Source organism: Equus quagga, chromosome 12 (genome assembly GCF_021613505.1).
Source record: "Equus quagga isolate Etosha38 chromosome 12, UCLA_HA_Equagga_1.0, whole genome shotgun sequence".
NCBI lineage: Eukaryota > Metazoa > Chordata > Mammalia > Perissodactyla > Equidae > Equus > Equus quagga.
Genome location: NC_060278.1, coordinates 40,695,453 through 40,718,660, shown reverse-complemented (window position 1 = coordinate 40,718,660; position 23,208 = coordinate 40,695,453). Strand labels below are relative to the sequence as shown.

The following is a 23,208-nucleotide window of genomic DNA, read 5'->3' as shown; positions in this document are numbered from 1 at the left end:
CAAGTATGATGTTAGCCTTGGGTTTTTTGCAGATGCTTTTTTATCAGGTTGAGAAAGTTCCCTCCTATCTTCAGTTTGTTGAATGAAATGGTATTGGATTTTATTAAATGCTTTTTTTCTGTGTCCCTGAGATGATCATGTGTTTTTTACTTTATTCTACTAGTATGGTGTACTATATTATGTTGCATACATACATTTTTGTCTGTTGAACCAACCTTGCATTCTTGGAATAAATCCTACTTGATTATGGTATATGTAATCCTTTGTATATGCAGCTGGATTCAGTTTGCTGTTATTTTGTTGAGGATTTCTGTATCTGTATTCATAAAGGATATTGGTCTGTGGTTTCCTTTTCTTGTGGTATCTTTGTCTGGTTTTGGTTCCAGGATTATACTGGCCTTATAGAATGAATTTCTATAATTTATTCCTTAAATGTTTGGTAGAATTCACCAGTAAACTTATCTGGGTCTGGAGCTTTCTGTTTTGGAAGCTTACTAAGTGTTGATTCAATTTCTTATCTCAGAAGTCCTATTCAGATTGTCTACTTCTCTGATTTTTATGAGGGGACTTGGAAAAATTTTTAGAAAACAATGCTTCTGTGCCATTTTCTTGCTGCCAGAAACTCCTAATAGCTTTATTTTTAACCTTAATTTTTCACCTTATATTCAGATATCTGTCTTATCTTACTGTGGTTTGATTTTGCTTTTTAACCCACTCTGACAGTTTTTGTCTTTTGATGGGGAAATTGACCCTATTCACATTTAGTAATAACTGGTATGCTTTCATTTTATTCCTTCCATTTTATTTATGCTTATATATATATATTTTTGGAAGATTAGCCCTGGGCTAATTGCTGCCCATCCTTCTCTTTTTTCTGAGGAAGACTGGCCCTGAGCGCGCATCCATGCCCATCTTCCTCTACTTTATATGTGGGACGCCTACCACAGTGTGGCTTGCCAAGTGGTGCCATGTCCGAACCCGGGATCTGAACCAGTGAACCCGGGGCCACTGAAGCGGAACATGCACAGTTAACTACTGTGCCACCTGGCTGGCCCCTATAATTTATTTTTCTTTGTTGTTTTTTCTCTTTACCTTTCCCAATTTCCCTATTTTTGCTGATTCAGTCAAATGTCTCTTAATTCCCAATGCTTCCCTTCACCTCCATGTTTTAGGGTTCTTTATGCTTTTCACTATGTTTATGAATTCTGTATCTTCCTAATAATTATGATTAAAATTATATTTACCTATTAGTATGTATTTGTAAATCTTTACTTTTCCATAAAAATGCTTCACTTTTCTATTCCCCCCATTGAGACTTGTAGAAATTTTTTTCTTTTTTTTTTGAGGAAGATTAGCCCTGAGCCAACTACTGCCAGTCCTCCTCTTTTTTCTGAGCAAGCCTGGCCCTGAGCTCACATCCGTGCGCATCTTCCTCTACTTTATAAGTGCGACATCTACCACAGCATGGTGTACCAAATGGTGCCGTGTCCGCACCTGGGATCCAAACAAGTGAACCCAGGGCCGCAGAGAAGCAGAATGTGCGAACTTAACTGCTGTGCCACCGGGCCAGCCCCCTGTAGAAATGTTTTTACTTCTCTGTCCTACTTAAATGAGACTTTTTTATTGTAGTAAAATATAAATAACCTAAAATTTACCATTTAAATAATTTTTAAATGTGGAATTCATTGGCAGTAAGCATATTCACAATATTGTGCAACCATCATCATATCCATTTCCAGAACTTTTTCATCATCCCAAATGGAAACTACTCCTTTAACAATGACTCCTCATTCCCCGTGCACCCCCAAGCCCTTGTAATGTCTATTATACTTTCTGTCTCTATGAATTTACCTATTCTAGGTACCTCATATAAATAAAATTGTACAATATTTGTCCTTTGTATCTGGCTTATTTCACTTAGCATAAAGTTTTCAAGGTTCATCCATGTTGCAGCATGTATCAGAATTTCTTCCTTTTTAAGGCTCACTAATATTCCATTGTGTGTATGTACGTTTTGTTTATCCATTCGTCTACTGATGGACATTTGGGTTGTTTTCACCTTTTTGCTATTATAAATAATAGTGCTATGAAGATTAATGTGCAAATATCTGTTTGAGTCCCTGCTTCCAATTCTTTTGTTGATATACATAGAGGTGGAATTGCTGGATCATATGGTAATTCTACTTTTAACTTTTTGTGGAACTTCCCTAGTGTTTTCTACAGTAGCTGCACCATTTTAATTCTTACCAGCAAAGCACAAAGGTTCTAATCCTCACCAACATTTATTATTTTTCTTTAAAAAAAATAATGGCCATCCTAATTGGTAGGAAGTGATATTTCATTGTAGTCTTGATTTGTATTTCCCTAGTGAGGAGTGATGCTAAGCATCTTTTTATGTACTTAATAGCCATCTGTATGCTTCTTTGGAGGAATGTCTAATTATTTGTGTATTCTGGATATTAATGAGATATAAGAGTTTAAAAAGACCGTGTTGTTTTCTTTCCATTCCTTAATCTAGAATACACAAGGACATATTTGCCTTCACTGGAAAGATAACAAATGATTGTGACAAACTTGTTAATGATTCAAACTTAACTGCTACTGCTGTTCGAAAGTCAGAAGTAAAGACGGAAGCTGATATTAATGAGGTAAAATTGTCTTTGAAAAATATAAATATAGATTTTTAATGTAAAATGAATGTTTGGAGTTGAAAATGTGATTTATGACTAATACAGTTTCTTGCCCACTGCACACATGCACGCACACACACATGCACACACACCCCTGCTTCCTCTGTAGAAAGCTGTAATTACACTATCTCACTTGATTTCTTTGTTCATGTATTATTGAGCACTGACTATGTATCAGGCACTGAACTGGCACTGAAACACATCAGTGAGCAGAACAAATTTTCTGACCTCTTGTAGCTTGTATTCTCCCAAGGTAGACAGATAAGGAAGTGATGAGTACTATGAAGAAAAACAAAGGAAGATAGGGGCATACAGAGTGATGCTGTATGCTACTTTACATGAGAATGGTTAGGGAAGGCCACTCTATCTAAAGTAGCAGCCATTTCTTCAGAGTACTGTTTTTGATTGTGTTATTAACTTAAAAATGACACAAGCCATTGTGAAAAATTTTGAAAGAATCCTAGAGAAACTTTCATTAGGAAATCTTTTCTTGCTGTGAAGAATTGTCCACCCCACCCCCACCCTCTGGCATTATTTTATTCTCCTACTAGAATGACGTGTTATTTTTATGCCCTTTTTAATATATTTTGTTTATGAATTTTTAATTTCAATGTAATAGAATTTATCAGTCCTTTCATTTGTTAGTATTTGAAAGTATTTGCCATCCTGAGGTCATAAAGATGTTCTCCTGTATTTTCTTTTCTTTTCTTTTTTTTTTTTTAAAGATTGACACCTGCACCAACATTTGTGGCCAATCTCTTTTTTTTTTCCTTCTTCTCCCCAAAGCCCCCCAGTATATAGTTGTATATTCTAGCTGTGAGTGCCAATGGTTACACTCTCCTGTATTTTCTTATAAAAGTTTTAATTTTTTCTTCACCTTTATCTTTAATATATCTAGAAATGTTTTTTGTGCGTGGTGTATGGTAATGATCCATTTTCATTTATATGAGTAACCTTGCCCAAACAATTTATTTATGTCCTGTCCTTGTTGATCTGCAGTGGCAGCTCTTTATCATTTGTCTTATGTTTCCTTATATATGTGTCTTCTGTTTCCAGACTCTTATTCTGTTCTTTTGGTCTATTTGCCTATTACTGTGCCAGTCCCATACTGGATTAATGCTTTATCTTTGAAATAACTCTTCTCCTTCTCTAAGACTGTCTTTGCTATTCTCAGCCATTTTCGCTTCCATGTACCTTTTAGGATCAAACCCTATTTGGATTTTGATTGAAATTGTCTAGAACATATAGGCAATTGTAGCGGGAGAGTTAATATTTTATGATATTGAATCTCCCTACCATGATTGTGTTACTCATTTAAGTCTTCTTTTATATCTTTTGATGTTTTTAATAATTTTTTCCTTGAAAATCTTGTACATTTTTTGGTTAGATTTAGCTAAGTGCTTTATATCCCCAATACGTACTCTAAGGGAATTATTTTAGTTGCTTCTATAGTTCTTTTATGAACACATTGGAATAGAAATATTTCAAAATAAAAAAACATGTACTATTTTAATTTTTTTTCTTAAGATTAATGTTAAATTAGCACTGTGGACCTTTTTAAGGCTATCGATATTCATTACAGAATGTCTCTCCAGACAAAGTTATACTACTTTCTGTTCTCTTAAAGACTGCCTTTTAAGTGTATCCTCTTTTATACTGGCTGTTGCCTATTGATAGCGAAACCTGGAATTAACTAGACTTAATTTTTTCTTATATTATTACTCATACTATTGAATATTTTTCTTATGCTTAATAGCCAGTTGTATTTCTCATTTTTATGACTTTTTGATGTCCTTTCCCATTTTTCTAATGGAGTTTTCTTTTTTCTTATCAAATTACAAAAACTGTTTATAAAATATAGACCATAACCATTTGTCATACATTGAAAATATAAATCCTAATGTGTTGTTTTTCATTTTGTTAATAGTATTTCTAGTATGAGGAAGATTTTTTTAATGTAGTTAAAACCTATCATCACCAGGCCCAGATGGGTTCACTGGTAAATTCTACCAAACATTTAAGGAAGAAATTATGCAAATTCTCTACAGTCTCTTTCAGAGGATAGAAACAGATGGAATACTTCCTAACTTATTCTACAAGGCCAACATTCCCCTTATACCAAAACCAGACAAAGACATTACAAGAAAAGAAAACTACAGATCAATATCTCTCATGAACATAGATATAAAAATCTTCAATGAAATATTAGCAAATCAAATCCAACAATGTATAGAAAGAATTATGTACTAAGTGGGATTTATCCCAGGTATGCAAGGCTAGTTCAACATTTGAAAATCAATTAATGTAATCCATTACATCAACAGGCTAAAGAAGAAAAATCATATGATCATATCAATAGATATAGGAAAATCATCTGACAAAATGTAACACCCATTCATGATAAAACTCTCAGTAAACTAGGAATAGAGGGGAACTTCCTCAACTTGATAGAGAATATTTACAAAAAACCCTATAGTGAACATCCTGCTTAATGATAACAAGCTTGAAGCTTTCTCACTAAGATCAGGAAGAAAGTAAGAATGTCCTTTCTCACTACTGCTTTTTAACATTGTACTGGAATTACTAGATATTACAATAAGACAAGACAAGAAAAGAAAAAGTATACAGTTTGAGAAGGAAGAATTAAAACTGTCTTTGTTTGCAGATGATATGATTGTCTATGGAGAAAATCTGAAAGAATTGACAAGAAATCCCCTGGAACTAATAAGTGATTAAAGGAGAGTTGTAGGATACAAAGTTAATATTAATACCTCAGTCACTTTCCTATATACCATCAATGGGCAAGTTGATTTTGAAATTAAAAACGTAATTACATTAGCACCCTCAAAATGAAATACTTAGGTATAAATCTAACAAAATATGTATGGGATCTATATGAGAAAAACTACAAAACTCTGATGAAAGATAGCAAAGAACTAAATAAATGGAGAGATATTCCATGTTCATGGATGAGAAGACTCAATATTGTCAAGATGTCAGTTCTTCCCAACTTAATCTGTAGATTCAATGCAATTCCAATCAAAACTCAGCAAGTTATTTTGTTGATATTGACAAACTGATTCCAAAGTTTATATGGAGAGGCAAAAAACTCAGAATAGCCAACACAATGTTAAAGGAGAAGAACAAAGATGGAGGACTGACATCACCTGAATTTAAGACTTAATATAAAGCTACAGTAATCAAGACAGTGTGGTGTTAGCAAAAGAATAGGCAAATACATCAATATAACAAAATAGAGAACCTGGAAATAGATCCCCATAAATATGGTCAACTGATGTTTGAGAAAGGAACAAAGGCAATACAATGGAGCAAAGATAGTCTTTTCAACAAATGGTGGTGGGATAACGGGACATCCACATGCAAAAAAATGAATCTAGACACAGACCTTACACCCTTCACAAAATTTAACTCAAAATGGATCATAGACCTAAATGTAAAATGTAAAATTATAAAAATTACTAGAAGGTAACATAGAAGAAAACCTAAATGACCTCAGGTATGGCAATGACTTTTTAGATAAAATAGCCAAAGGCCTGAGCTATGAAAGAATTGATTACTTCATTAAAATTAAAAACCTCTTCTCTGCAAAAGGCATTGTCAAGAGAATGAGAAGACAAGCCACGGCCTGGCAGAAAATATTTGCAAAAGACACATCTGATAAAGGACTCTTATTTAAAATCTACAAAGAACTCTTAAAAATCAACAATAAGATAACAAACAAACCAATTTAAAAATGAGCCAAAGATCTTAACAGATAACTCACCAAAGAAAATATACAGGTGGAAAATATGCATCTGAAAATATGATCCACATCATACGTCATAAGGGAAATGCAAATTAAAACAACAATGAGATACCACTACACATGTGTTAGAACAGCCAAAATCCAGAACACTGACAACACCATACGCTGACGAGGATGTGGAGCAACAAGAACTCTCATTCATTGCTGATGGGAATGCAAATTGTACAGCCACTTTGGAAGACAGTTTGGTGGCTTCTTACAAAAATAAACATACTCTTACCGTAAGATCCAGCAATTGTGCTTCTTGGTATTTACCCAAAGGAATTGCAAACTTATGTCCACAGAAAAACCTACACATGGAAGTCCATAACAGCTTTATCCATAATTGCTGAAACCTGGAAGCAACCAAGATGTGGGTGAATGGATAAATAAACTGTAGTACCTGCAGACAATGGAATATTATTCAGTGCTAAAAAGAAATGAACTATCAAGCCATGATGAGACATGGAGGATCTTAAATGAATGTTCCTAAATGGAAGAAGCCAATAAAAAGGCTATATATAGTATGATTCCAATTATATGCGTATCCATACTATGTACTCTTATGATTCCAATTTTCTGGAAAAGGCAAAACTATGGAGACAGTATAAAGATCAGTGGTTGCCTGGGGTTGGGAGAGAGGAAAGGGTGAATAGGTGAAGGACAGAGGATTTTTAGGACAGTGAAAATACATACAATACTATAATGGTGGATACATGTCATTATACATTTGTCCAACCCATAGAACGTACAACATCAAAGTGAACCCTAATGTAAAATATATGGGCTTTGGATGATTATGATGTGTCATTGTAGGTTCATCAGTTTTAACGAATATATCACTCTGATGGGGGATGTTGATAATGGGGAGGTGCCGGGGCAGGAAATATATGGGAAATCTCTATACCTTCTACTCAGTTTATTTTTTTATTGAGTTAATGATAGGTTACAATCTTGTGAAATTTCAGTTGTTCATTAATGTTTGTCATTCGTGTTGTAGGTGCACCACTTCACCCTTTGTGCCCATCCCCCACCCCACCTTTCCCCTGGTAGCCACTAATCTGTTCTCTTTGTCCACATTTTTAAATTTCTTATATGAGTGGAGTCATACAGAGATTATCCTTCTCTAACTGGCTTATTTCACTTAACATAATTCCCTCAAGGTCCGTCCATGTTATTGCAAATGGAATGATTTTGTTCTGTTTTGCAGCTGAGTAGTATTCCATTGTATATATATATACCACATCTTCTTTATTCATTCATCTGTTGATGGGCACTTAGGTTGCTTCCATGTCTTGGCTGTTGTAAATAATGCTGCAATGAACATTGGGGTGCATAGGACTTTTGGAATTGCTGACTTCAAGCTCTTTGGATAGATACCCAGTACTGGAATGGCTGGATCATATGATAGTTCTATTTTTAATTTTTTGAGAAATCTCCATACTGTTTTCCATAGTGGCTGCACCAGTTTGCATTCCCACCAGCAGTGTATGAGGGCTCCTTTTTCTCCACAACCTCTCCAACATTTGTTACTATTAGTTTTAGATATTTTTGTCATTCTAATAAGGTGATATCTTAGCATAGTTTTGATTTGCATTTCCCTGATGATCAGCGATGATGAGCATCTTTTCATGTGCCTATTGGCCATCCGTATATCTTCTTTGGAGAAATGTCTGTTCATGTCTCCAGCCCATTTTTTGATCGGGTTGTTTGATTTTTTGTTGTTGAGTTGTGAGAGTTCTTTATATATTATGGATATTAAGCCTTTGTCAGATATATGACTTGCAAATATTTTTTCCCAGTTAGTGGGTTGTTTTTTTGTTTCAATCCTGTTTTCATTTGCCTTGAAGAAGCTCTTTAGTCTGATGAAGTCCCATTTGTTTATTCTTTCTATTATTTCCCTTCTCTGAGAAGACATGGTGTCCGAAAAGGTCCTTTTAATACTGATGTCAAAGAGTGTACTGCCTACGTTTTATTCCAGAAGCCTTATGGTTTCAGGTCTCACCTTTAGGTCTTTAATCCATTTTGAGTTTATTTTGGTGAATGGTGAAAAAGAATGGTCAATTTTCATTCTTTTACATGTGGCTTTCCAGTTTTCCCAGCACCATTTGTTGAAAAGACTTTCTTTTCTCCATTGTATGCCCTCAGCTCCTTTGTTGAAGATAAGCTGTCCAAAGATGTGTGGTTTTATTTCTTGGCTTTCAATTCTGTTCCATTGAACTGTGCACGTGTTTTTGTACCAGTACCATGCTGTTTTGATTACTGTAGCTTTGTAGTATGTTTTGAAGTCAGGGATTGTGATGCCTCCCATTTTGTTCTTTTTTCTCAGGATTGCTTTAGCAATTCTGGGTCTTTTGTTGTCCCATATGAATTTTAGGATTCTTTGTTCTAATTCTGTAAAGAATGTCATTGGGATTCTGATTGGGATGGCGTTGAATCTGTAGATTGCTTTAGGTAGAATGGACATTTTAACTATGTTTATTCTCCCAATCCATGTACATGGAATGTCTTTCCATCTCCTTATGTCGTCATCCAATTCTCTCAGAAAGGCCTTGTAATTTTCATTATATAGGTGCTTCACTTCCTTAGTTAAATTTACCCCAAGGTATTTTATTCTTTTTGTTGCAATTGTGAATGGTATTGTGTCCTTGAGTTCTTTTTCTGTTAGTTCGTTATTAGAATATAGAAATGCTACTGATTTATGCAAATTGATTTTATACCCTGCAACTTTGCTGTAGTTGTTGATTACTTCTAAGTTTTCCAATGGATTCTTTGGGGTGTCGTCTGCAAACAGCGAGAGTTTCACTTCTTCCCTCCCTATTTGGATTCCTTTTATTCCTTTTTCTTGCCTGATTGCTCTGGCCAGGACCTCCAGTACTATGTTAAATAAGAGTGGTGATAGAGGGCATCCTTGTCTCATTCCTGTTTTCAGGGGGATGGCGCTCAGGTTTTGCCCATTGAGTATGATGTTGGCTGTGGGTTTGTCATATATGGTCTTTATTATGTTGAGGTCGTTCCCTTCTATGCCCATTTTGTTCAGAGTTTTTATCATAAACGGCTGTTGGATCTTGTCAAATGCTTTCTCTGCATCTATTGAGATGATCATGTGGTTTTTATTCCTCAGTTTGTTGATGTGGTGTATCACGTTAATTGATTTGTGGATGTTGAACCATCCCTGTGTCCCTGGTATGAATCCCACCTGATCATGATGTATGATCCTTTTGATGAATTGCTGAATTCTGGTGGCCAAAATTTTGTTTAGAATGTTTGCATCTATGTTCATCAGTGATATTGGCCTGTAGTTCTCTTTTTTCGTGGCATCCTTGTCTGGCTTTGGTATCAGCGTGATGTTGGCCTCATACAATGTGTTAGGAAGTGTTCCATCCTCCCTAATTTTTTGGAATAGCTTGAAAAGGATAGGTCTTAAATCCTCTCTGAAAGTTTGGTAGAATTCCCCAGGAAAACTATCTGGTCCTGGGGTTTTATTCTTTGGGATGTTTTTGATTACTGTTTCAATCTCTTTCCTTGTGATTGGTCTGTTCAAATTGTCTGCTTGTTCTTGAGTGAGCTTTGGGAGATTGTAGGAGTCGAAGAATTTATCCATTTCCTCTAGGTTATCCATTCCGTCGGCATATAGTTTTTCGTAGTATCCTCTTATAATCTGTTGTATTTCTGCAGAGTCTGTTGTTATTTCTCCTCTTTCATTTCTGATTTTGTTTATTTGAGCTTTCTCCCTTCTTTTCTTTGTAAATCTGGCTAGGGGTTTATCAATTTTATTTATCTTCTAAAAAAAACAGCCTTTGTTTCATTGATCCTTTCTACTGCCTTTTTCGTTTCAATAGTATTTATTTCTGCTCTGATTTTTATTATTTCTCTCCTTCTGCTGACTTTGGGATTTATTTTTTCTTTTTTCTCTAGTTCATTTAGGTGTAGTTTAAGATTGCTTATTTGGGATTTTTCTTGTTTGTTAAGATGTGCCTGTATTGCGATGAATTTTTCTCTTAATACAGCTTTTGCTGTGTCCCATATGAGGTGGTATGGCATGCTATCATTTTCATTTGTTTCCAGGTATTTTTTGATTTCTTCTTTAATTTCTTCAATGATCCATTGCTTGTTTAGTAGTGTATTGTTTAGTCTCCACATCTTTGTGCCTTTCTCAGCTTTTTCTTGTAATTAATTTCTAGCCTTACAGCATTATGATTGGAGAAGATGCTTGTTATTATTTCAATGTTTTAAATTTGTAGAGGCTTGCCTTGTTCCCCAACATATGGTCTATCTTCGAGAATGTTCCATGTGCACTTGAGAAGAATGTGTATTCTGCTTTTTTAGGATGAAGTGATCTATATGTGTCTATTAAGTCCAATTGTTTTAGTTTTTCCTTTAGCTCCACTATTTCCTTGTTGATTTTCTGTCTGGATGATCTGTCCATTGATGTGAGTAGGGTGTTGAGGTCCCCTACTATTATTGTGTTGTTTTTAATATCTTCCTTTAGGTCTGTTAATAGTTGCTTTGTGAAGCTTGGTGCTCCTGTGTTGGCTGCATAGATATTTATAAGCATTATTTCTTCTTGATGAAGTGTCCCTTTGATCATTATATATTGTCCCTCTGTGTCTCTCTTTACCTGTCTTATTTTGAAATCCACTTTGTGTGATATAAGAATTGCAACACCTGCTTTTCTTGCTTGCTATTAGCTTGAAGTATTGTCCTCCACCCCTTCACTCTGAGCCTGTGTTTGTCCTTGGGGCTGAGGTGTGTTTCCTGAAGGCAACAAATTGTTGGATCTTGTTCTTTAGTCCATTTTGCCACTCCGTGTCTTTTTATTGGAGATTTCAATCCGTTTACATTGAAGTGATTATTGAGTCATGTGGACTTAAAGCTGTCAATCTGTTGCTCATTATCTGGCTTTCCTGCTTTCTCTTCCTGTGTGCTTCATCCTACCCATTTGATACTGCAATTTCCTATGCTGGGTTTCTTAGATTTTTGCTTATTTATGTTTTGTATCTTTGTTCTGTTGTTTAGTTTAGTCTCTAACGTTAAGTTTGTATTTAGAATCTCGTGTATAAGATAGTCTGTTCTCTGGTGGTCTCTTACTTACTTGGCCTAGACTAATTTAGTCCCTTTGCTCTTCCCCTCCTAAATTATTATTTTCACTTCTTATTCCAACTTCTGTTATGAGTTTGTAGTTAGAGTGATAAGATCGTCTTTGCTTTGGTAGTATCCTTCCCTTTATCCTAATGCTATAGCTGAATATTTGCTATCCTATTCTGGTTCTATCCGTCTGTCTCCCTACTCTGTGGTTTGTGACCCCTTTCTCCCTTTTTTCAGGTATGAGAGCCTTCCTGAGGATTTCTTGTAGTGGAGGACTTTTAGTTACAAATTCCCTTAACTTTTGTTTGTCTGGAAAAGATTTAATTTCTCCCTCATATCTGAAGGATATTTTTGCTGGATGGAATATTCTTGGATGAAGATTTTTATCTTTTAAAGTTTTGAATATGTCACTCCATTCTCTCCTAGGTTGTAAGGTTTCTGTAGAGAGATCCGCTGAAAGTCTGATAGGAGTTCCTTTGTAGGTTATTTTCTGCTGTCTTGCTGCCCTGAGTATTCTTTCTTTGTCATTCATTTTTGCCATTTTTACTACTATATGCCCTGCAGTAGGTCTTTTTACATTGACAAATCTAGGAGATCTGAAAGCTTCCTCTACACACATTGCTCCCTCAATCCCTAGATTTGGGAAGTGCTCTTCTATAATTTCATTAAGCACACTTTCTACTCCATTTTCCTTTTCCACGTTCTCAGGAATTCCTATGATCCTTAAATTCTTCCTCCTCATTGAATCTGCTATCTCTCAGAGATTTTCCTCATTTTTTTAAATTCTTAGTTCTCTTTCTTCCTCTGTCTGGAGCCATTCAGCCTGTCTAACTTCGATTATGCTAATTTTCTCTTCTATGGTGTCTACACGGGCATGCAGGGTATCCGTCTTCTGTTTTATCTGGTCCATTGTGTTTTTCATCTCTAGTATTTCTGTTTGATTCTTCTTTATAATTTCAATCTCTTTTGTGAAGTAACTCCAGAACTCGTTGGCTTGTTTCTGTATCTTTCTCTCTACCCCATTGACTTTTTTGATTATAGCTGCTCTGAACTCATTTTCACTTAGTTTACCTATTTCCAAGTCCTCAGGACTTAATTCTCTGTTTTTATTGTTTTCCTTCTGGTCTGGAGCTTTTATAAATTGCTTGACGGTAGAGGAGTGGTTTTTTCGCATGGTGGTAGAATTCAGTTGCAGTTAGAGCCTGTCGCCACTAGATGAGGGTCGAGAGCTGTGTGTTCTGAGCTCTCCGCCTTTGGGCAAGATGGCCACACCCAGCGTGGTTTTCTGGGGGGAGGGGTGGTTTTTCTCGTGCGCCTATCTGGATTCGGATCAGTTCTGTCCTCTGGTCTCCCGGGACCCTGGGTTTATGGGATCCCCCCACATGGAAGCTTTCCCCCGTCAGTGGGTTTCCACTGTACTGGCAGTGGGAGTCCTGGATGATCCCCCGGTAGCGCGGCCCCTCTCCTGCTCCTTCCCGCACCCCCGACAGCGATCTCGGTCTCTAGGGGAGGGAGCGAAGTTCTCTCCTACCCTGTTCCAGCTCCTCCGAGGCCTGCTGCAAGGTCTCCATTCTCCGTCTTTTTGGTACTGTAGGTCTCTGACGTCTTGGCATTAGGTTTATTTGCTGAAATTCAGTTTTTCCAATCCTTTGTTGTAGTTTGGAGGGGAGAGAGTCCCGGGTCAGCTCACCCTCCCATTTTGCTCCACCCCACCTTCTACTCAGCTTTGATGTGAACCTAAAACTCCTCTAAAAAAATAGTGTCTTAAAAAAAAAACTATCAGCTGTTTCCTTTATAGTCTCTGCCTTTGGTATCATATTTGGAAAAGAATTTCCCATACTAAAATAATACAAATATTCAATTAGTTTTTCCATAACTTTATGGTTTTATTCTCTACATTTAAATAATTATTTAATCTAATATTTATTTTGGTATATGTATTGTGAGATAGATAAATTAATTTTCCCCAAATGTACTAACACATTTTATTGAATACTCTATCCTTTTCCGACTGATTAGAATGTATCTTTACCGTGTGCTAACTTTTTATGTACTCTTTTGCCTGTTCTTTTATTATAATTTTTTAAAATTTATTTTTGAGGAGATCATATATGGAGAGTTGAATTGATCATTCTTAATTCATGGCACACTATTTCCATCAGTTCATTCAAGATCTCTTGTTTGTTTTATTTTATTTTATTTTTCTCCTTTTTCCCCATCTTTAACCAACCTTCCTCCCCTTATGAGAACTCAGTGGAATATAGTTTTTGTATATTTCTTCAATCTGCCTTCCATAAGTTTACAATAAAGTTTAAAAAAATATTGATTTTTTGATATATACATGTTAAAAACTACATAAATGTCATTGTGCTGCGGTTCTGTTTTTACATTTTTTTAAAGATAGAATCTAATTCTTTTGGAGGGGGGTGAGGAAGATTGGCCCTGAGCTAACACCTCTTGCCAATCTTCCTCTTTTTGCTTGAGGAAGAGTGACCCTGAGCTAACATCTGCGCCCAGCTTCCTCTATTTTTTATGTGGATTGTCGCCACAGCATGGCTTGATGAGTGGTGTAGGTCTGTGCCAGGATTCGAACCCATGAACCCGGGCCGTCAAAGTGGAGCATGCTGAACTCAACCACTATGCCACTGGGCCAGCCCCTGCTTTTACATTTTTTCATTTAACATTATGTTGTTAAGGTTCATGTCATATATAGGTGGATCTAGATCTAGATTTCATGATGTTGTACCACTAAATCCCCCGTCAGTGAAAGACTTGTTACACAGCTGCTGGGAGTGCTGTCAGCAGATAGCCTTTAGCTGTCAGCCTTTTCAGAGGTTGCTTCTACTGCAGCCCACTTGTCCAAGATTGTGCCCTTTCTGGGATGGTCCATGTACAATGAATAATTGTTGCAGGGCTATAAAGGCATGGCCTCTTGGTCCAGCTTGGAACAATTCTGAAGGGCCGTTCCAGCTCCAGAGCTCCCCACAGGGTTGACTGAGACTGTTGGTTGGCCTGTATCACAGCTCACTTTCCCCTCTACCCACTCTACTTTCTTTCTTTCTTTCCATAGGTGTTTACCCCCAAACGCACTTCTTAATACACATCCTGCCTGTCTCAGAGTCTGCTTCCCAGGGAACACAGTCTATGACAGTATACACACACACACAAACACACACACATATAATTTATTGTTTCTGATTGTTACATAATATTTGCATGCATCAACTTTTATATGTCTGTTATCCTGCAGACACTTAAGTTACTTCTAAGTCTTTACTATCACTAACACAGCTGTGATAAAGAGCCTCTTAACAGGTTTTCTTGTGGACTAGGTGAAATTTTATCCTTGTTATGTATATTTGAAAGTAGATTGCTGGATCATTGGATATATGCACGTCATTTAAAAATACTGCCATCTTGCTCTCCAGCAAGAGTAGAAGTTACATTCCTGTTACCAGTGCATTTCTCCATATCCTTTCTCCCTATTTGATGACTTTTTAACTTTTGCTGGTCTGATGTGGAATAAGTGGTGTCTTGCTGTTTTATTTCTATTTCTTTCTTTACTAGTGAGGCTTCAAATCTATATGAACTATTTTAATTTTCCTTCTTTGAATTGCTTATTGATATCTTTTTAACATTTTTTTCTGTTGGTTTCTTACTGATTTTTAGGACTTTCTTGTATATTCTAGATATTGATCCTCTGTTAATTTTAGACTTTGTGAATATTACCTCTCAACCTGTCACTACCTGTTAACTTTAGCTGTAGATCTTTGGTAACAAAAATTCTTAATTTTGATATTTTAAAATTCAACACTGACTCTAATTTTCCAGTTTCCTTGTGATTAGATTTCATGTATCTGGCCTTGTGAACCTGGTATGACTCCTGTTGTCCCTGATTCCATTTTTGCCCCATCATCAAGGTTTTAGCATCTTGCTCATACTTTTCCCTCTAATTTCTGATGTTGGTTCGCCCCTGTTTTTGCCAGTGCTAAACACGTTTGGCATAGACTGCTTTTTGAGCTCCTTCTAATATCCAGTCCAAGATAAGACAGATAATTAGTTTATTTTGGGGCATATTGAGTCAGAGGTACCTGTGGGCAGCCAGATGAAAATTTCTCTTAGGATGTTGGAAATATAGATCTGACTCGAGAGAGAGCTCAGAGCTAAAGTCCTCCCCCTATTCCCCACTGCATGCTGTAGAATTTATAGTTTCTTTTAGATGTGGCTATTTCTCTCTTAAAGTTTACAACCTAAAGGAAGTCAAACTATTTACTGGTTAATTCTTGTTGGCACAAAAAGCGTTTAACAGCCAAAAGCTTTCTTTATTACAAAATGATTTTCAAGCCCCAGTTCATATTTTAACTATGGGCTTTGGCGTCACAGACCCATGAGTAGACTTCAGTCTTACCACATGCTAGCAATACAGCCTTTGACAAATTAATACAAGCTTCCTGGGTCTCAATTTCCTTTTATGTGCAATAGGAGTAATAATTTTTGTCTTTAGATTGTTATGAGGATGAGGTGAAGGTAACTTGTTTACTACAGTGCCTAGGGCATGATAAGTCAAATGGTAACTATACTATGTTAAGTGGTAATTCAAGAATGATTCTATGCAAAATTTTAGATACTATAATATTAGAAGGTAGGTAGGGCTTGAGGTCCAGTCATTCCCAGAGTTAGAGGTTATTTTCCAGAATGAGCTATGCAACACATTATATATTTGTTTGGAATTGTCTGTGTGAACTTTTTTATTGTGATAAAACACATAACGTAAAACTTACCATTTTAGTCATTTGTAAGCGTGTGATTCAATGCTATTAGTACCTTCACAGTGTTGTGTAACTGTCACCACTATCCATTTCCAGAAGTTTTTCATCATCCCAAACAGAAACTCCATACCCATTTGTGTAGAACTTTTAAGGCTTGCAAATCATCTTCAGCATCTACTCAAGCTCTTTGCCTAGCAGCTTAATAGAGTGTTAATAGCATTTATTTATACTCTTAACTGTCTTTATTTGTTAGTGACTGGGACTAAAGGCTGAGATTCTTGCAGGTGATTCGGATGACCACACTGAGAAATGCTTGCTAGATGCCTCAGGCACAACCGATTATTTATGGAATATGACGGATCAATAGATTAACTGAGAGCCCATGTCTAGACAGAGCCTCAGAGCAACTAACATTGTGTAAAAATAAGATATTTATACCTAGAATACTCCTGTTATTTTTCAGTAAGGATACTATACTAGTGTGTGTATGTTAAAAGGAAGAATTGGGACCTATAGTAATGGTTTTGAAGTATATTCCTGATTTTTCATTAAACCTGAGTATACAGTAGAGTCATCTGCTCGGATTTTAAATGATTCGGAATCCTGGGCCCTGCCCCTGTCTTTTTAACTCAAATTCTCTGGAGACAGGGCCTAAGACTTTATATTTTTAATAAGCTCTCAAATGACTAATATGTAGATACACTGGCATCAATTTATACAGTCTTTTGGGGGGAATTACTGCATTATAATATATCATTTATTTCACATTAATTTATTTTAACATGCAAATATCAGTTATATGATAATACAGTGTTACTCAGTTATACTGAAGTTATTATTTATCATTTAAAATTTAGGTCTGTATTATCCTAAGTTAAAAGATATGTTCTTTTATTTATATATTGTCACTGGCACTTTAACATATCTGTTAAATTAGATTTTGAATGGTATTAAAGTGGATAAGGATTTGAGAAAAATATATGCACCAATATTTGAAGTAAATCTACACTTGAGAATTCCCGCTGAGAGTGATTCTTCAGAAAATTCTAAAGAGAACTTTCATGAGTCTGACAAGTTCTCTGAAAAATCTGTGATGTGTGAAGAAGAAGAGGAAATGTCAGAAAATGAAGTCAACCCTGTCATAAAACACTCAAGTGAAGAACTGCTCCCAGTAAGGAAGAAACAAAAAACATTTAGTTACAACCTTGAAGAGATTCTTTCAGGTAAGACAAATGAGACTATAGGAATGAAGGGAAATATCCTAACAGCTGGAAAATAACAAGTGAAAGAAAATTTTAGTAGTTTATGTATTATCAATTGATAGGTATGATCTTTATAAATGTTAAAATAAGAATGCTCAAAGTGAGCATAAACTTAGAGATCATTTGTAGTGCATGTAAGTAATAACACCATTATTCATTTTAATCTAAATTCACAGACCATGTGAGGGGGGCCTGAGGGTCTCTTTCATCAGGGTGAACAACACCTGGGATGCTTGTTAAAAATGATGTTGGCTCAGGGCCAGTCTTCCTCGGCAAAAAGAGGAGGATTGGCAGTAGTTAGCTCGGGGCTAATCTTCCTCAAAAAGAAAAAAAATGCAGACTCTGGACTCCATCTCAGACCTCCAGTTATCAATCAGAATCTGGGGGTGGGGGTACTGGTTGAATACTTAACTTTCAAGTTTATTCTTCCAGTTTATTCTTAGGGTGTTTGGAAAGCACTGACACATATCAACTTCTCAGTTAGCTGATATAAATATCAATCAATTTTTTGTTCTCTCTTTCTTTCCATGGATTTTAATAGATGTAGAACTCACGACTGAGTTTGAGAATAAATACATGTATGATGAGTAAGTAGTAGAACATTTTTGAAATTACAAGTAATTGTATTTTATATGTTACTGCATTCTTCTAAAGTATGCTTTTATTGTATTCTCTCTTAGATTTTTAGAATTCCCTACAAATCTCTTTATAACTCCCAACAGATTGGAATTTTCAATAAAAATTCAAAAAATGGTGACTGATATTGAAACATGTATAAGTAAGTATTTTAAAGTTTAGTTAGATATATTGTCTTCTTTGGCAATATTTTCATAAATTTAAGCATCTGATGCTTTTACCTGGGGATGTGGCAGACATTACAGTATATTAGGAGATCATAAATTCACACTCTTTGGGATGAATCAATGTGAATTTGGAGTTATTTGAGGATGTGTGAATTATACATATAGCCATAGAGTGCATAGAAGATGGAAATTAGGAAAATAGCCCAAGGCTTGGATTTTTTATAGAATTTTATAAGACTTAAATAAGCAAGTACCTTACATCACAGCATAACAAAGATATTGTTTTCACATTAAATAGATTTTTATTAATTCTTTTCCAGCTGCCTGTACACAATCTAAAATTATATCGCAGTTATTAGCCTGACCCATGAATTTATCCCTTGACTACAGTCTAAGTCTTACAAATATCTTAGAACAGCAGAACACTTGGCAGCTTCTTAAATCTTGCATCATTCTCCAGTCACATCATGATAGGTTGCTGAGTTCAGAGGACCCTCTTTGCAGCCTAAGCTGGTATCCAATGCATTATTTGATTTCTTTTTTTGTTAAGATTATGATAATTTACAACCTTGTGAAATTTCAGTTGTACACCATTGTTAATCATGTTGTGGGTTCACCACTTTACCCGTTGTGCCCTCCCCCCACTACCTCCCCTTTCCCCTGGTAAGCACTGATCAGTTCTCCTTGCCTATATGTTAACTTCCACCTATGAGTGGAGTCATACAGAGTTCGTCTTTCTCTGTCTGGCTTATTTCACTTAACATAATACCCTCAAGGTCCATCCATGTTGATGTGAATGGGACGACTTTGTCCTTTTTTATGGCTGAGTAGTATTCCATTGTATATATATATACCATATCTTCTTTATCCAATCATCAGTTCCTGGGCACTTAGATTGGTTCCACATCTTGGCTGTTGTAAATAATGCTGCGATGAACATAGGGGTGCATGGGACTCTTGGAATTGCTGATTTCAGGTTCTTAGGATAGATACCCAGTAGTGGGATGGCTGGGTCATAAGGTATTTCTATTTTCAACTTTTTGAGAAATCTCCATACTGTTTTCCATAGTGGCTGCACCAGTTTGCATTCCAACCAACGGTGTGTGAGGGTTCCTTTTTCTCCACAACCTCTCCAACATTTGTCACTCTTGGTTTTGGATATTTTTGCCATTCTAACAGGTGTAAGGTGATATCTTAGTGTCGTTTTGATTTGCGTTTCCCTGATGATTAGTGATGATGAGCATCTTTTCATGTGTCTATTGGCCATCCTTATATCTTCTTCATAGAAATGTCTGTTCATGTCCCCTGCCCATTTTTTGATCAGGTTGTTTGATTTTTTGTTGTTGAGCTGTGTGAGTTCTTTGTATATTATGGAGATTAACCCTTTGTCGGATAAGTAACTTAGAAATATTTTTTCCCAATTAGTGGGCTTTTTTTTTTGTTTCAATCCTGTTTTCCCTTGCCTTGAAGAAGCTCTTTATTCTGATGAAGTCCCATTTGTTTATTCTTTCTATTGTTTCCCTCGTCTGAGAAGTTATGGTGTCCAAAAAGATTCTTTTGAAACTGATGTCAAAAAGAGTGTACTGCCTATGTTCTCTTCTAGAAGACTTATTGTTTCAGGCCTAATCTTTAGGTCTTTGATCCATTTTGAGTTTATTTTGGTGAATGGTGAAAAAGAATGGTCAATTTCCATTCTTTCACATGTGGCTGTCCAGTTTTCGCAGCACCATTTGTTGAAGAGACTTTCTTTTCTCCACTGTAGACCCTCAGGTCTTTTGTCAACGATTAGCTGTCCATAGATGTGTGGTTTTATTTCTTGGCTTTCAATTCTGTTCCATTGATCTGTGCACCTGTTTTTGTACCAGTATCATGCTGTTTTGATTACTGTAGCTTTGTAGTACGTTTTGAAGTGAGGGATTGTGATGCCTCCGGCTTTGTTCTTCTTACTCAGGATTGCTTTAGCAATTCGGGGTCTTTTGTTGCCCCATATGAATTTTAGGATTCTTTGTTCAATTTCTGTAAAGAATGTCATTGGGATTCTGATTGGGATAGCATTGAATCTGTAGATTGCTTTAGGTAGTATGAACATTTTAACTATGTTTATTCTTCCAGTCCATCTGCATGGAATGTCTTTCCATCTCTTTATGTCATCATCAATTTCTTTCAAGAAAGTCTTGTAGTTTTTGTGGTATAGATCCTTCACTTCCTTGGTTAAGTTTATCCCAAGGTATTTTATTCTTTTTGTTGCGATTGTGAATGGGATTGAGTTCTTGAGTTCTTTTTCTGTTAGTTCATTGTTAACGTATAGAAATGCTACTGATTTATGTATGTTGATTTTATACCCTGCAACTTTGCTATAGCTGTTGATTGTTTCTAAAAGTTTTCCCATGGAGTCTTTGGGGTTTTCTATATATAAGATCATGTTGTCTGCAAACAGCGAGAGTTTTACTTCTTCATTGCCTATTTGGATTCCTTTTATTTCTTTTTCTTGCCTAATTGCTCTGGCCAACACCTCCAGTACTATGTTGAATAGGAGTGGTGAAAGTGGGCACCCTTGTCTTGTTCCTGTTCTGAGAGGGATGGGTTTTGAGTATGATGTTGGCTGTGGGTTTGTCATATATGGCCTTTATTATGTTGAGGTACTTTTCTTCTATACCCATTTTATTGAGGGTTTTTATCATAAATGGATGTTGGACCTTGTCGAATGCTTTCTCTGCATCTATTGAGATGATCATGTGGTTTTTGTTTCTCATTTTGTTAATGTAGTGTATCACATTGATTGGCTTGCAGATGTTGAACCATCCCTGCGTCCCTGGTATAAATCCCACTTGATCATGGTGTATAATCTTTTTGATGTATTGCTGTATTCTGTTTGCCAGAATTTTGTTGAGGATTTTTGCATCTATGTTCATCAGTGATATTGGCCTGTAGTTTTCCTTCTTTGTGTTGTCCTTGTCATGTTTGGGGATCAGAGTGATGTTGGCTTCATAGAATGTGTTAGGGAGTGCCCCATCTTCCTCAATTTTCTGGAATAGTTTGAGAAGGATAGGTATTAAATCTTCTTTGAATGTGTGGTAGAATTCTCCAGATAAGCTGTCTGGTCCTGGACTCTTATCTTTGGGGAGGTTTTTGATTACTGTTTCTATTTCTTTACTTGTTATTGGTCTATTCAGATTCTCTGTTTCTTCCTGATTCAGTTTGGGGAGGTTGTAAGAGTCTAGGAATTTATCCATTTCTTCTAGGTTGTTCAATTTGTTGGCATATAGTTTTTCATAGTATTCTCTTATGATCCCTTGTATTTCTTTGGTATCCGTTGTGATTTCTCCTCTCTCATTCCTAATTTTATTTATTTGAGACTTCTCTCTTTTTTTCTTAGTCAGTCTGGCTAAGGGTTTGTTGATTTTGTTAACTTTTTCGAAGAACCAACTCTTTGTTTCATTGATCCTTTCTACTGTCTTTTTTTGTTTCAATATCGTTTATTTCTGCTCTAGTTTTTATTATTTCCCTCCTTCTACTGACTCTGGGCTTTGTTTGTTCTTCATTTTCTAATTCTGTTAGGTGTCGTTTGAGGTTGCTTATGTGAGATTTTTCTTGTTTATTGAGGTGAGCCTGTATTGCAATGAATTTCCCTCTTAGGACTGCTTTTGCTGCGTCCCAAATGATTTGGTATGGTGTGTTTTCATTTTCATTTGTCTCCAGATAATATTTGATTTCTTCTTTAATTTCTTCAATAATCCATTGTTCAGTAGCATGTTGTTTAGTCTCCCCCTTTTTGCCCCTTTCCCAGCTTTATTCTTGTAGTTGATTTCTAGTTTCATAGCATTATGATCAGAAAAGATGCTTGATATTATTTCAACCCTCTTGAATTTATTGTTGCTTGCTTTGTTTCCCAAGATATGGTCTATCCTTGAGAATGTTCCATGTGCACTTTAGAAGAATGTGTAACCTGCTGTTTTTGGATGAAGTGTTCTATATATATCTATTAAGTCCATCTGGTCTAATTTTTCACTTAATTCTATAATTTCCTTGTTGACTTTCTGTCTGGATGACCTATCGATTGGTGTTAATGGGGTGTTCAGGTCCCCTTGTATTATTGTATTGTTGTTCATGTCTTCTTTTAGTTCTGTTAAGAGTTGCTTTACAAATTTTGGTGCTCCTGTGTTGGGTGCGTATATATTTATAAGTGTTATGTCATCTTGGTGGAGTGTCCCTTTTATCATTATACACTGCCGCTCCTTGTCTTTCTTTATCTGTTTTGCTTTGAAATCTACCTTGTCTGATATTAGTATAGCGACACCTGCTTTCTTTTGTTCATTATTAGCTTGGAGTATTGTCTTCCATCCCTTCACTCTGAGTTGGTGTTTGTCTTTGGGGCTGAGGTGTGTTTCCTGGAGGCAGCATATTGTTGGGTCTTGTTCTTTGATCCATCCTTCCACTCTGTGTCTTTTGATTGGAGAGTTCAATCCATTTACATTTAGAGTGATTATTGAAATGTGGGGGCCTACCGCTGCCATTTTATCTCTTGTTTTCCAGTTTTCTTGCATTTCCCTTGTTTCTCGTCCCATGATTTTTGGATTACTAATTCAGGTATGTAAATTTCTATATTGCATTTCTTCTTATTTGTAATTTGCGTCTTTATTCTTGTTATTTGTTTAGTGGTTACCAGGTGGTTTGTATAAAACATCTCATAGATGAGATAGTCCATTTTCTGATAGCCTCTTATTTCCTTTAATTAAAACGTTCCATCCCTTTTCTCTTCCCCTTCTAGGTTGTTACTGTCAGATTTTTTTT

General features: G+C 36.0%; 1 protein-coding gene and 1 long non-coding RNA gene across 3 annotated transcripts in view; one reads left to right on the top strand and one right to left on the bottom strand.

Annotated features, from left to right (window-relative positions):
* Positions 1-23,208, top strand: part of DNAH14 (dynein axonemal heavy chain 14) — a 390,346-nt gene that overhangs the window by 62,027 nt on the left and 305,111 nt on the right. The window contains exons 11-14 of the mRNA XM_046678097.1: positions 2,519-2,648; positions 17,290-17,575; positions 18,156-18,201; positions 18,295-18,392. Coding sequence (XP_046534053.1) covers positions 2,519-2,648; positions 17,290-17,575; positions 18,156-18,201; positions 18,295-18,392 — 560 coding nt within the window. The remainder of the gene's footprint in view (positions 1-2,518; positions 2,649-17,289; positions 17,576-18,155; positions 18,202-18,294; positions 18,393-23,208) is intronic.
* Positions 1-23,208, bottom strand: part of LOC124248243 (uncharacterized) — a 120,705-nt gene that overhangs the window by 3,165 nt on the left and 94,332 nt on the right. For both annotated transcript variants that reach the window (XR_006890956.1, XR_006890955.1), the window contains one exon: positions 6,737-6,851. This is a non-coding gene — a long non-coding RNA (uncharacterized LOC124248243). The remainder of the gene's footprint in view (positions 1-6,736; positions 6,852-23,208) is intronic.